The 14,549-nt window shown below is 35.6% G+C and overlaps 2 protein-coding genes across 6 annotated transcripts; one reads left to right on the top strand and one right to left on the bottom strand.

The window, feature by feature from the left end:
* Positions 1-74: 74 nt before the first annotated feature.
* Positions 75-2,309, top strand: LOC110615216. 2 transcript variants are annotated; one of them, XM_043956631.1, is made up of 3 exons: positions 252-388; positions 999-1,044; positions 1,588-2,309. In XM_043956631.1, the coding sequence occupies exons 2-3, from the start codon at positions 1,042-1,044 to the stop codon at positions 1,945-1,947; spliced, it is 363 nt and encodes a 120-aa protein (XP_043812566.1). In that variant the 5' UTR covers positions 252-388; positions 999-1,041; the 3' UTR covers positions 1,948-2,309. The 2 variants fall into 2 exon arrangements, with proteins under 2 accessions (XP_021612684.1, XP_043812566.1); XM_021756992.2 differs by lacking the exon at positions 999-1,044 and having other exon boundaries at positions 75-388.
* A 276-nt stretch (positions 2,310-2,585) lies between these two features.
* LOC110615215 (kinesin-like protein KIN-4A) lies at positions 2,586-14,299 on the bottom strand. 4 transcript variants are annotated; one of them, XM_043956628.1, is made up of 26 exons: positions 13,843-14,299; positions 12,473-12,619; positions 12,223-12,372; positions 11,119-11,372; positions 10,188-10,375; positions 9,977-10,101; positions 9,340-9,391; positions 9,107-9,198; positions 8,891-9,001; positions 8,637-8,750; positions 8,381-8,474; positions 8,116-8,228; positions 7,611-7,709; positions 7,406-7,519; positions 7,195-7,308; positions 7,007-7,087; positions 6,590-6,661; positions 6,017-6,110; positions 5,808-5,839; positions 5,628-5,725; positions 5,451-5,549; positions 5,076-5,297; positions 4,620-4,782; positions 3,803-3,973; positions 3,410-3,717; positions 2,586-3,080 (listed from the first exon to the last, which is right to left on the bottom strand). In XM_043956628.1, the coding sequence occupies exons 1-25, from the start codon at positions 13,966-13,968 to the stop codon at positions 3,505-3,507; spliced, it is 3,138 nt and encodes a 1,045-aa protein (XP_043812563.1). In that variant the 5' UTR covers positions 13,969-14,299; the 3' UTR covers positions 2,586-3,080; positions 3,410-3,504. The 4 variants fall into 4 exon arrangements, with proteins under 4 accessions (XP_043812563.1, XP_021612682.1, XP_043812564.1 ...); XM_021756990.2 differs by having other exon boundaries at positions 9,340-9,376; positions 13,843-14,298; XM_043956629.1 differs by having other exon boundaries at positions 13,729-13,986.
* Between the last annotated feature and the right edge of the window lie 250 nt (positions 14,300-14,549).

The raw sequence follows: 14,549 nt of genomic DNA, 5'->3' as shown, positions 1-14,549 counted from the left end.
AGGTGAAGCCCATTAAGGAATAGAAGGCCGAGTCCATTGAAGCTGGAGAAAGAGAGAAAAACATGGAAGTGGAATTTGCTAGAATCGTCTGGTCTGGCTATGTGGATCAATTATCATAACCTAAAATATCTATGTTGCATTTCTGGATTTTAACTCTGCAGCAAAGGAAGACGACAGGGACATGCACATTACCAACTTATAAAACGTGGACTGCTCTTAAAGGTTACTTGGAATCTCAGATGCCATGGACTGTAAGGACACCGAGATGACGGAGACTGAGCCTTCTACGGCGGTATCTCAGCAAGACCCGAACGATGTCGTTGAAGAGCTGCTCACTTTTGCTCGTCAGCTCATCAACGAGGGGAAACCTTCTCAGGCTCTCCAAGCGGTAATTATTTTTCCAATGATTTTTCTGTTTAGAGTTGGATTTTTTTTTTCCTTCTTCATGACGAAAATATGGCGTTTATCTGATTAAATTTATATTCTTTTTGAATTTGTTTAATTTCCCAAATTCATTGGAAGTTGATTTGTTTGGTTATGCTTTGGGAATTTCTTTCTCTTTGATTGGGTATTGGGGTTACCAATTTGTTACCAGTTTGAAGGAAAATGAAATGAAAAGGAAGTTGGAAGAGGACTTTAACTGTAATCTTTGATTCAATATAGAGGCAAAAAGCGCTTGCTTTGTGCTAGCTTCCTGTATTCTGAAACAAACCACTTGGATGATAAGTCTTGAGAGATTTCACTATCAATTTGCTGCTCTATTTTTGCCTGGTGATTGTATTTCCAGAATTAAGATTCGATATCACAAGATTTTGTGTTTGTGCATGTGTGCTTTAAAAGCCTGTATATTTTTCCTAACTGCTTGAAAAGTATGGCTTAAAGATTAAATTGGCATTCTTGCGGTACTAGTAAGCTTCTTTAAACAAGGCTTGCTTTTATTAACAATCATCTTATAATATGAAAGAAATTCTGCCAATGCCATTTCTGGAATTTCTTAGAGCAGGAGAAAAGCAAGGGCTTAGCGGGGCATAACCATGGTCAATGGTGAGTAACTTGGTCATTGGGGGTTTAGAGTTTTTGCAATATCTAATTGCTTTGAGATTTTTGGGAGCACTATTTGTCTATCTTGAAATCATGGTAAAATGAGCAGCTTCTTTCTTTCTTTCTTTCTTTTTTTTGAAAACATGGAACAATGAGAAATAGAATAGCAAAATGATTAATAACTTGGTTAACATTTAAATAAAATTTCCCTTTTGTTCTCTCTTTCCAAAACCATTGGATTATTGTATTGTAACTCTAGTCTAGGAAAGAAGATGGTTTTCTTTTGAGTAGTTTTGTCTTTGTGCATATTTTGTACATTATTTCTGGTATTTTTAATAGCTTGCTACTGCATCGTATTTTCATGAAACTGATCATTCTTCATGTCACTAGCTATGAATGTCCAGTGGCATTTTATTGAGAATATTTGTAATGAAAATGCAGCGTGCAAAGTTCAAAGGATGTTAACTTTCATATTTAGGGCTTGGCATTTTAAAAAAGAAATCCTCAGGACGTATTATATATCTAATGATTGGGAGTTTTGAACAGGTTGTAATGGCAATACGTTCCAAAGGTGGGGATGAAGCTGTGTTTCAGTCTCTGCATCGTGCACGTGAACTGTATAGAAACAGGCTACAAGAGAACACTGCTGCTGATCAACTTGCTGCTCTGTTTGCCGAGTGTGCAATTGCTGAAGTCCAGCCTTCTAAAGTGGAACCCTCACCACTTAATGGAGGTGGCCCATTGGTAGATGCTCATGCAAACTCTATACTTGCAGACACTGGCAGGATGCAAATTGTGTTGGATGCATTCTCTGATGGAAGCAGCTTCATCTGTTTGCAGTGTGGAGGTCTTGTTAGTAATCATCGTAAAGATGAGCATTATGCCTACTGGTGTTGCCAACTCTGATGTGCAGAAATGTAGAATTGAGCATTTCCATGCAATGTTCCTTGACATGCTTGATTTGCTTAGCTGCCCTACTTCTACATTTGACTGCATAATGCCCTCGATTCAAGGGCACTTCATCAAACAATGTGCCAGATGTAATCATTATCATCTGTCAGAACTTCAACTGCTTGGAGTAGAGTCCACAGGCCATCCATAGGTAAAAATTGGGATGATGGAGACAAAAAAAAGAATTTGCATGTTACGATAGTTATAGAATGTTTACTCTGTTAGAGTGGTTTCAGTGCATTATATGTAATCTTGTCTTCACGGCATTTGTTCTCTTCTGATGGTATTCATATTTTAATCCAGATCTTTTTCTCTCACTGATATTCTGTTTTTTTAGTCTTTCTTTGGGTTATATCAAGGCCAATTTTCAACTTCTGATTATATTTCAGAGATCAGTAAGCTCAAATTTAACCAGAGATGCGTTTTCAATTTTTGGTATTTGCTAACCGATAAATTTAAGGTAAATTTTCTCAACAATAGCTTCACTGGCAATGCCAAACAAACCCTTAATCAATGGCAAAACTCCCTCCAAATGATAACTCAATGTAGTGAATTTGAGCAGAACATGAATACAGGGTGCTACCAGAGAAAATGTAAATAATTTACAAGATACTTTTTCTTTTTGCAAAGACAAAATGCTAGTATTCAATCCTTTCTGTAGAAGCAAATCGTGCTAACACATAATAAATTTTGGAAAAAATTAGCCAAGAAACTTACAACTGGGAAAAAGAACAAAAAGAAAGGGGGTTAAAAAACTGGCCCTTTGTTATACATTTCTGTATTTGTGGGATGGTTTCCTTCCCCCAAAGAGTTGTTATTGACAAACCTTATCTTATATACCAAAACACTATAAAGCTAAAGCAAGATATCATTTACCAGTGTATCACTACTAACACCATCTCAGGCCTCTGGATATCTTCTTGTAAACATACGGGCGAATCATCAGCAGCATCAGCGCTGCTTTACTAGATGCTCCGAGTGCACTGATCACAGCATAAGCATTCTAAGATTTCAAACCTAATCTTTTTCAAAATCAGCTCATCCAATACAGCTATAAGCAGAGAGCTCCACAACAGCCACCTGCAGCACTGCATAGAGTCGAAAGGCATATTCGATGAACTAACGCGTCAAGGATCATTGTTGTGAAGTTAGATTTATGTATAAGACTTGGCCTTGCTAGCAGTTTCCCAGTAAGTCAATTTGACCACCAGGACAGCTGCAGTTTCCCATTTATGTGTGGGAGATTTGTGTAAAGTCCAGCTAAGGCAATGATGAAGCCTATTTCCTTGGTGGTTTTCTAGATACATTTTACAATTCTGATCTAGTGATTGCAAGTATAGTCAAACTAGAGAGAAAGAAAGGAGAAAAAGGAAAAAGAAAAGTAACGGAGCGAAAACAGTCGTGTGCAGAAGTTTACCTCCATCTGTTGTAGACATACTCGTGTATGGTTGGGATCATACTTGTAGGTCAAAGATGAGTATTAGGCAAGAATAATCTGCCGAGCACAAAATATCAGCGTACACGTGGCAGAGTATGTGGACGGTGCTTTGCCCTTATGATCATTTCGTCACTGTGCCTAATTGATTCTGACAGTCTCCATGGCTTTTGCCACTTCCATTTGAATTGCAAAAGCCACTGGTGATGACTTCTTTTCCACCTCCATAGCTTCCCACCTTGTCCAGCAATTGCTAATTTTCTCATTGACAGCTGCCCAAGTGGTACCATCTGTACTAACAATAAATCCTAATCTGTTAGCCAAGTAAGAACTAAGGAGGAGGCTTGAATCCCTTAGTGAAAAAAGAAAGCTAACCTTTCTTGTCTGATTTATAAATGCTGCCGAATCTCTGACTGGACTATTAACAATACCAGGTGTATACTTAAGTTGTTTCTGTGCTGGCACAGACATTGGAGACAAGGGACCGCTCATGTCGTCAGCAAAATGTTTCAGTGAATTGTGGGAGTCCGCTTGTTCATTGCGAGCCTGAACAATTCACATATGATTATATTTTCAGCATCAATGAAGAAAATCAATGTTCAGCAAACGAAGAAAAGATTCACAATAGCCGGATAAACTAGTTAAGGAACATCAAAATGCTCCATAAATTTTTTGTACTTGCAAATAGAGATTTCATTTCATTTGGGATTCAATATTTAGCTATTCTCTCCCACAAAATTTTTAGAAAAAAAAAAGGGATTAGTGGTAAAAGTCTTTGGCTTCAAAATTATGCAAGTTAACTGTTGTAAAATTACATTTGGTGAGACAACTCAATGTCTTAGCAATCTCTATCCCAATGATATATATTAAAGCTCAGAGAGTTGCAAAAATTTGCCTTAAGATCCTATAATATGACTTTAACCATCTTAGGATGTTAAATATAGAAGATACTTATATAGACTAGGACTATATGGATTTGTAGTAAATCCTATCCCATGTATTTACACTACAGGTCCGTGTAGACCTGGTCTAGGTAAGAATTGCCCATTAAATATAGAGTTTGGTGCCTCAATCCAATTTTCATTGTCTGCTTGCCTCCAATGGTTCTAACAACTTCCATGTAATTTCTAGAAGTTCTGAACTTGTCTCATGATGGATGGAGAAATATTTGAACAAAAGTGATATATCTTACCGAAGTGGATGTAGCCAAAGCGATTGAAAGAGCTTCCTCTCTCAGTTTTAACTCCTTCTCCACCTCCTTTCTTTGTATCTCACTTTGTCTTAAGAGACCTACAAGTTCTTTAAACTGTTCCTTCATTTCCTTGATTTCCATTTCCTTTTCCCATATATGACACCTGTTCATCATATGCAAATTAGTTGTGCAGGTGAATAATTTGTAACAAAACCAACAGAGTTCAAAGTAACAGAGATCATGTTCATATGGAATACAATCGGGAGATTTAATTCTTGTAGGATTATGTATTCTCTGTTATATTCGTTGTACAACTCAAACTCTTCTATTTAGGGATGCAGAAATATAGCAAGTGGAACGAGGCATTCAAAGCCCAGCCCCTTCATGTGAAAGTATTATTTGTTGGAAAATAATAAAGATAATATAATTCAACACAAGTTTGTTCAAAGAAGGCACCTTGCATCTGCCAGAGAATTGAACATATACTGAAGCAAGTTCTTTGCATCTCCCATTGAACGCAGCTGATTCCAGCGTCCCCGGTTGGTGAATCCACGCTCCCGCTCTTCTGCCTCAGAAAGTTGTGAAGCCATTGCAACAAGTGAATTAGATGATATGCTTAACATGTTCTCAAGTGAAGATATTCTGGCCAGTCTTGCATTTGGAGACATGGAAGAGGCCCTGAAAAAGCATGGAAAACACTTCAAGAAATTGTACAATTTATAAAAATATGTTTTTCTATCTGTTTGATAGCGGTCAAATTTATTGATTAAAGGACAGAGAAAGAGAAGAAGTATGGATAATTAATAATAACTGTTTTTGCAGAAATTATACCTAGAAAATCCATTCTTTCCTCTGGGAGGACTTAGCCCCTTTGAGGCAAACTCATCTACTTGCTTCAACACGGCTAACTCATCTGCAAGTGCAGCTCGTCTGTAGATTGCAACATAGAACCATAAGATTGGTCACAAGCAACACATGGAATTGCTAAATGTAGGATTAAGTACATACACTTGGCTTTGTTTCTCGTATTCAAAACGAACTTCATGCACGTTCACCATGACCTCTAGCTCATGATCAAGCCAACGTTGCAAGGATTTCTCATTGCTCTGCATATGCACCTTGTATTAAATTGAAAATGCAAGCAGAGATATCCAAATGAACTTGACAGAGGAGAGAGAAGGTCTTTACCTGTCCGTTTGTTCCATTTCCATTGGCAATAGCTGGAAGATGGAAAGCTATTAGTAATATGACATAAAAAGGGAAATGATCCACCATGCTAACACCCAAAATGTTAATATTTTTATGACCTAAATGAGTGGACATGCACTTATTTAAAACACGGGGTGTCCAGATCACCAGCCATAAGGATATCATACAGCTGAAAATGATAAACACACCTAAGTTGTCACGGGCAGTTGATTTACGAGTTTCAAGTAGCTCCTTCAGCCTCTTGGTGGCCATTGCAGCCTCTTCTGTCTTTCTCTGAAGAACCTGTTAAAAAAAAAATGTTTTGATGACCTCATACAAATTGTTCATATTAAACATAAAGTAGTGGTAACTTCAATAGACCAATAAAATTTGTTTTCTCCAAAGATATTCAATTGCTAAACGTTGACTCAGATTTCCAGACATGAATATAGTATTATTTTCTATTTGCTCATGGGTGAAATTATTGCAATCCTTCTTAAAAAGGTATGAGATGTCGTCCTGTTATGGATGTCCAAAATCAGAAAACATAAATTTCCCAGCAGCATCCAACAGTACTGGTGGCAAAAACATGCAATTTAAGCATAGGCTCAAGCAGCCATGCAGCCATATTAGGAGGAAAATGCCCAATAAAAAGGCATCCAACCAAACGGGAGTTCTTGTCAGGAGGAAACTTTACAGTTTGGAGTTTGGAACCACATGGTACTCTTTCAAATGTACAAAGGATAAAGTATTAAATATGCAAGAAACAGTATTGGGCTCACCAATTTTTGGCGCTGGTTTAAAGCTTGCAGTTTATGCCTTTCATATTCATTTCTTCTCCCTTCCTTTCGCAACTGCATAGAAAATTTACTATGAATGAAGGGAATACATACATGAATAATATTGATATGTCAATAACAGTATGCAGGTATAAAAGAAAAGAGAAGAACAACACTCGAGGAGATAATTGCATTTATAAGTACTTTATTGTAATTTTCCAAGAAGATCCACTTTGACATCCAAATTTTATAGGATGAGCCTATTTCATGAGTGAATAGGTAATTTCTTTACTATGAAAATCACATTTATCTGCTTTAATTGATCACCAGTTCAATTTGTATGAGATCAAGAACATAAAAGCCGCAGCAGTGGTGGAATAGCAATTGCCGTGAGATTAACAAAAGAGAAAGGATGAGCACCTGCAGCAGTTCCTTTTCCCGAGAGGCTTTCCACTGTCGAAATTGTTCTGCCTCTTGTTTGATCCTATGTTGCAACTGAACCTACATGCTCAAAATAGAAGGGAATTAGAAAGAAAAATTTAGCAACACATACTGTAGAAATAATCAATAGAAAGAACCATAATGTGAAACACTGACAGACGCTTTACCTTCTGTGCCTTTATAGATTGAATTTCATCCTGTAATCTCTTTGCAGCTTCATCACTCTTCTGTTTTTGCTTCAAAAGCTGGTGGTTCTCTTGTTTTTTCTTAAGATCAAGAATCTGGTCCCAAATTTTGAAGATCATTTACAAACATTATTGCCAGAATATTCTTTTCCCTAAATTGGAAAATATAAGGAGGGTTAGCTTGAGCAGTCACCTGGGTCTCAAGTGCTTTCAATTTCTGAGCATGGATATCTTGCAATTTTTGTGTCTGCCCATCAGAACTAGCTGAGAGATTTTCAATTTCAGCCAACAAACGATCCCTTTCTTGCTGCAGTAATATTTGCATAAATAAATGAAATCTTTTTCTTTGTCAATTCTCAAGGAATAAGCTATTAAAATTTAAAAGATTTATTTTTAACCTGCACAGCTTTCTTTTCATCCTCTAATTCCATAATTTTCTTGCCAAAATGTTGCTTGAGAACTGCAGTATCAACCCCTTCAAAAAGTTTCATCTCCGACTGCTTGGACAGCAAAAGGAAAAATATAAGAAACAATATCTTGTAATGTGATTTCTAAGAGCAACTGTTAGCAGATGCAATACAGGCAATAAGGAAACTGATAAATGAACAGATAATGACTATATAATTATACAAAAGATTTTTTATACAAAGAACTGCCAATATGTACAAAATAAAGCAGATTTTATATATTTGGCATTCTGCTTAAAATATGTCATCAAAGCGACCTTGTATTGCTTACTGATGACGCCCTGTGTAATGTATAAATAAACATTTCTCTGATACAATATTTGGCCAGTAAAATCCACAGAAAATAATCACGTGAAATCTGATTGTAGAAATTTTTAGGTCAGAATGCCACTTCAAAAATATGCATGTTTCATCATGAAACAGGAAAAATATTTACCTCTTTCTCCTCTAAACGCCTATTCAATTCATTCAACTCCTTATCCATTGTATTCTGCAGAAGGGTGTGCTCCCACTCTTTTGCTACCTCTTCATCAATTTCCCTAGAATCACCTGCCACAATTAGCAATTAGAATTCAAATAAAATTGTTACAACCAAATTAAACCTGCATAGAATCTGCCAAAAGAAAAAGGGCTAAGGGCTAAATGTACTCACCAGAAACCAAAAAGGACATAAGAGCAAGTAGTAGAAAGTAGAAGTTTACCTGACATGGTTTCTCCCATTTGATAATCTGTAGGTTCTATACTATGAAGACTCCTTTTAAGCCCATCATTTTTTCCATAAAAGGTGCTACCATCCTGAAAATATGAAGTTTCAGATTCACATGCATACATTATTACTGGTAAAGCCCGCACTTCATATAAAAATCACTTGCGTGAATGACCGTGAATTAGAAAAATCTCAACCATATAAGCAAAAGGACAAAATCATAAAGAATATCTAGAGTATGTATCACATACTTGAGCATCTATTTCACGTTGGTCTACTGCAATGCATCTGCTGCGATATTCATGAAGTTCTCGGCAAAGATCCTCATTTGCAGCTTCAAGCCAGGCAATTCTTTCCTTGAGAACCTACACAAAAAGGTTATTTGAGAAGTTGCATAATCTTTCAAGATCAAGCAAAAGAGGTCTTTACTTGAAAAACTTGCAATTGCATTAGTTCTAAAGTTTACTCTATTAACTGACTGAACAAGTTTATAGAAACCAGATACCAGAACTTCATCTGAGGAAGAAACTCCTCCTCGGGCACAAAGTTCAGCCTGCAAAAATTCTATTTGTTGGCGCATCCTTAGCATCTCACTTGACGTGGGATCTCGGTTTACCTGCCAAAAATAAAAAGGAAAAAACTTCATGTGTGACACTTTTTGGCTACCAACATGCAGAAAAGGGAAAAAGTCAAATAAAATAATAATTTTATGAGAACTTACAACAGGCTTATTTTGGATATTGCGAGCACGATTTGCATACTTTAGAGTGTTAAGGGTTTCCTCGGCATTAATATCAGCAGGACTAATGCAAGCTGGGAGAGGAAGAAACTTACAGAGGTTAGAAAAACATTTATTAAAAAAATGAACAGCAAGATGATCCCAAGGGAAAACCCATAGGGCTTGATGGAATATAACAAAACATTTGAGGTTGATAGAGAAGTATGGAGACTTACCTATCATAAAAGTTTTACTGTTACCACCAAGTGAGTCCTGCCAAAACATAAGCTTAGTCCATGCATAAATATAGGAAAGTTAAAATAAAATTAAGATATATATAAATATATAAATGAAGGATATGAAACTTAAATCCGAACATATCAGAATGCTAGTGTCAATTAACTAGGTGTAGGACAAGGCTTTGCTGTTAGTCATTAGATCAATAACTGGGATGAACATGAATTTGTCTAACACCAATGGAATAGGTATTACAGATGGTACGTATTGTTTACATCTTCAGACGAAGTAACTATTGTTTATCCCAAATAACTGCTCAAAATGCTAAATGTATGAACATGAATTTGTCTAACACCAATGGAATAGGTATTAGAGATGGTACATATTGTTTACATCTTCAGACGAAGTAACTATTGTTTATCCCAAATAACTGCTCAAAATGCTAAATGTATCACATTTAGCATTTATCAGTCGGCAATTGGCAGGCAGATTAAAGAACTGACTTGAAAGTGTTGCTTAAAAGGAAGTTCCAATTAATAACTGAAATTCTTCATATTTTTACCACTTCTGCAGATTATCCTAACTATAGCAGGACCCTTCTGACATGGGATTCAGATTTCCTTGAGTGTGATATACCTGCAAAAGCCGAGTCAGTTTACTGTCTCGATAAGGAACGTGAACACCTTCTTTGCGCTTTTTTTCATCACCTAGTGCACTGATAACATTACCAAGTGCAAGTAGGCCCTTGTTGATGTGAACTCCTGTTTAAAAGGTAAAACTGTTCACACATTATGTTACAACCAGAAGGTTCAATCTTATGCAACTAGTTATAACAAATGCCACCAACCTTCTTTAAAACGCAAACCATCAGAACCTGTTCTTTTAGCTCGCTCTGATCCAGCAAGATCTACTAAATGCAGCTTGGCACATAGATACTCTTCATTCATACTCTCATTAGGACTGCTATCACCGAGGAACAAAGGATTGGGTTTGTGCATTTGCTCTAATGTGATGGTGAAGATTGCATGTGAACGACTGTATAAACATAATCACAAGAATCGTCACTTAAAGCAGTGATAAGTAGTTAAGTACTCCAGGCTCAACAGTAAGAATTTATTTAGATGCAATCCATTCAAATTAGCTTGGTAACCTAAAATGTCGCAACCAATATGAGTTTAATAAACCTTTTACTATACTATGAAACAATTATCATCAAGAAAATTTTTCTTGCACATTTAAAGATTATAAAACCTCTGAATGTTCTCATCCTCTTTTGTTATTTCATTTCCAGCACAGTTAAAAGTCTTAATTCCTGCAGTTTCTCATGCATGCAATCTGTTAAATTTGCTGTGACAAAAGTCCTATGATAAATATCCCTTTTCTCAATGAAATATAAGTAAAAAAAAAAAAGTATAGCTCCAATTTTAAGCAAATTTTCTGAACTCAACTGATATGAAACAAAAAATACTATCCACTTAATTTTGTCTAGAGGAAAAAAAATGCTTGCTGATGAATGATTCTCTGGGTAATGAGAATGTAATTTTACTATAGCAACAGTTCCTAGCTACATATATCTGAACAAATTAATTTTATGGAAACTCTACCTCCATTATTCCAGTGCAAACTGTAGATATTAAAGACATAATTGGAGTTCAGATAAGCAAAATTTCATCTTATGAAAGTTGTTCCATATGATAAGAATAATCTATAAAACAGAATCTATACTTAAATAAGAGGATATGGATAAATATATAGTCATTCTAAGATGAATAATCTACCTTGACTGATTGTTCATGTTCGTACTCCCTGTTGCCCTGCTCAGTGATCCTTGTTCTAGGCAAGTGGCCATTTCCCTTAGCGTCATAACACTAATCTCTGTGGATCCTGCTAGTGTTATAACACCATTTGATGATTCACGAATTTGTATTGGCGGTTTCCCAGGGACATTTACTTTTCCTGTGTGCCCATTTACAGTATCTGACTTGTTCAAAGAAGTGGGATCCAGCAAATCACGTACTTCTTCTTTCAGAATCTTCCACATTTAAATCATTTAATTAGATAACTCTAACAGAAATTCTATATAAATTGAGATGCACATTTATTAGAAACTAATAATTAGATGGTCATTCTTCAGACTGATTAGCAATGTACATAATTTAGAGCCCTTTTAAGTTTAGCTGTTGAGTACAACTGCCAGTTGACTGGCTTACATATCACAAGTATTTGGTAAAACTATATTTAGCTATTATTATTGATATGTAAAATGACTAATAAGATTATATATCAATTTTATTTTATTATTGAAATAAACATAAAATTATTAATTTATTATACAACAATAAAATGAATAAAATAAAACTTGTAATGTATATATTATTTATCATATAAAAATGAGCAGTATAACTAGTTTAATTATTATTTATAATATTTTTATATTTATTTATTATGCCTTATAATTTTGAAATAATTTATTTTGTAAAAATTAAATTTAATTATCATTAATAAATTTTTCAAAAGGTAGTGTAGTCTAGATGAAATATAAAATTTAATCAACTATCAGCTTATATGAAACAACTCTAATTGTAAAGCTGATATAAAATATAATTGATAGGATGCCTAGTAGCTATTAGCTATATTTTAAAGATTTATTAAACATTTAGGTTCAGTTGTTCAGATACCCATCAACTAACAGCTAAACAGAACATCTTCTTAATAGATAAAGGATTAATGGATTTAGATCTCATTGCTTCTAATAACATCACTAATTTTTTGCACAATTAGGTTTGAAAACCTATGCAAGCACACATAACAACTGATTATACTAATTCAGAAGGAAAAGAGGAGGGTGAAGAAGGGGGGAGGGTTGGAAGATTTCAATGCACCTCTATGAAAGAAACATGCAGCTGGAATTCTGTTTGATGCTTTAAAGTTTCAATCTTATTAAACAAAACATTCATGACTTGAGGAATTATTCCTGTCTGGCAGCCATCTTTGAAGCCAGTTCCCATTGTATATGTCTTCCCAGATCCTGTCTGTGCCAGACGAAAAATGACAATAAGGAAATGAAAACTGAACTGCATATGTAATGTTTCTTTTGCTTGAACAAGTTTCCCATGGTAGATAAAGCTTTACCTGGCCATAAGCAAGAACTGTTGCATTATATCCTTGGAATAAGCCGTCAACCAGTGGAGCAATACATTCTTCAAACATGGCAGATGAGGGAGAACCACTGCTCCCGTAGACATGATCAAAAGTGAATGAATGTGTGCCTATTTGTACCTGCAGCATCATCACAACAAACATATGATCTGAGACACATCAATTTTAAGGAAAAAAGCTAATATATCAGCCATTGAGGGTTCGGCAACTAGAGAGTTGAAAATGTTCCATAAGTATGATCATTGCAAGACAACCATGACAGAACAAAGGATAGAGTAACAGAGAAAAGCACTTGAATCGTCCATTAAGTATCGGATAATGCGGTTCATTTATGGTTGCAAATTACTGATAGAAAGGGTCTCAACTCAAACTACGGGCAGAAATTTGCAAATTGCAAAGTGAGAGTAAAAGAAAGTATGTCTGGCAGATACAACCCAATATGTGAGATTGACAATCTTTTATGAAAACTTTTTTTTTTTTTTTTTTGGGGGGGGGGGTAATAAAATAAAGATTCCATACCAAATAGAGAGGGGAGCAAAATCGCTTAGTATGATTTCCAAATGATATAGAAGCGTTGAACAGTTCTTACTATAAAATTAGCTGACACTAGCATTTATTAGCAAATAAAACAAAGAAAACACTGACGCAAGCGAGGGAGTTAATTATCAGAATGACCAATTTTCGAAGAATGTTTGAACAAAAGAGTTGGCACGAAGCTAAACGCAAATTCCTTACCAGTAATTTGTCTATATTGAATTTTCAGTATGTGTACTCAAGTCAATTGTATTTCCCAATAATTGAAAAGAAGAACTAAAGGGAAAACAAAAGAAAAAGAAGCAGTAGAAGAAGAAGAAGAAGAGTGCAGAATTGACCGATGGACTTAACCGATTCTTCAAGAGATTTTCCGGAAAGCAAACAAACACCATATTTAAACAATTCCCAAGTGGGATTCTAACAGGGAAATGCATTCATTCTGTCTCTAAATAAACAGATAAACCATTCAGATAATCATCCAAACTTTGCTTAATTCATATACTTTCCCCATTTATAGCTTAAGCAGCTCAATTCTATGAAAATGCCAGCCACTGACTTAGTTTCTGATCCAAACTCAGAATTCAAGCGATTTCCCATTTTGACAAAAACAAGAATTTAAACCAATTCTAAGATCCAGATCTCCAAAGACTAGCCAATCCACCTCGTGAAAGCAAACAAAACTAAAAGGACATTACTTGATAGAATGAAAAGCACTAGAAGACTGAAGCAACCAACACCCTTTTCTCTTTCTTTCCTTTCCCATTAAGTTCACAAACAGTGAAGTCCGGCATGCTTATATGGGAATGTACCTGAGGTTTTCCGGAGACAACAGTGACACAATCTTTACAACCCTGAGCCCGTTCATCGGCGATGAGGGGCCTGACATGAACAGCAACTTTGACACAACAATCCTCAGCGGAAGCATGAGGCTCCATAGAGAGATAGAGAGAAATTGGAGAAAGGAGATGAAAGAAGAGTGAGAGTAGAGAAAAGAGACCGTTGTGAATGTCTGAGAAAATGGAGAATTTTAGGACAAGAAAGTGATACTGCAACAGCAATAGTAAGCCACAAAGAGAAGAAGAGGTGGGCTGTTTTTCTTTCTTGGAAAATGTATGTCTGAGAGAGAGAGAGATGGAAAGGGCAGTTGGGGAAATAGCGGCAAGAGAAGGGGATATTAGAAGAAGTAGAAGTAGAAGCTAGAAAGGTAAGGTAACCACCACTTTCGTTTTCCTTAGGCTTCACTGCACTCCACACACCAGCTCAGACCAGACCGTTGCCTTCTGTAAAACTTTCGTGTCACTCTTTCCCTTATTGCCCCTCCTGGTGGGTCCCATCTTCCCAAAAAATAACTATAGAATAAGATTATACATGTAAATTAACTTTATTATAATAATTTTCTCTTCCATTCTCTGTTTTCTTTATATTATTATAATAATAATTATAAAATTATTATTTTAATATGTAGACTTTTTATATAAAAATATTTGGTCAATATTTATAAGAAATTTATTAATTT

This window comes from Manihot esculenta, chromosome 5 (assembly GCF_001659605.2).
Source record: "Manihot esculenta cultivar AM560-2 chromosome 5, M.esculenta_v8, whole genome shotgun sequence".
Taxonomy (NCBI): Eukaryota; Viridiplantae; Streptophyta; class Magnoliopsida; order Malpighiales; family Euphorbiaceae; genus Manihot; species Manihot esculenta.
Note: the sequence above shows the minus strand (reverse complement) of the source record. Positions and strands in the feature narration are given on the sequence as shown.

Coding starts and splice junctions, on each gene's coding strand:
- LOC110615216 (XM_021756992.2), top strand. CDS start 245: ATGGACTGTAAGGACACCGAGATGACGGAGACTGAGCCTTCTACGGCG. Junction 389..1,587: donor CTTCTCAGGCTCTCCAAGCG/GTAATTATTTTT, acceptor AGTTTTGAACAG/GTTGTAATGGCAATACGTTC.
- LOC110615215 (XM_043956628.1), bottom strand. CDS start 13,968: ATGGAGCCTCATGCTTCCGCTGAGGATTGTTGTGTCAAAGTTGCTGTT. Junction 12,620..13,842: donor TTGTCTCCGGAAAACCTCAG/GTACATTCCCAT, acceptor ATGATGCTGCAG/GTACAAATAGGCACACATTC. Junction 8,229..8,380: donor AATGGGAGAAACCATGTCAG/GTAAACTTCTAC, acceptor TAATTGTGGCAG/GTGATTCTAGGGAAATTGAT.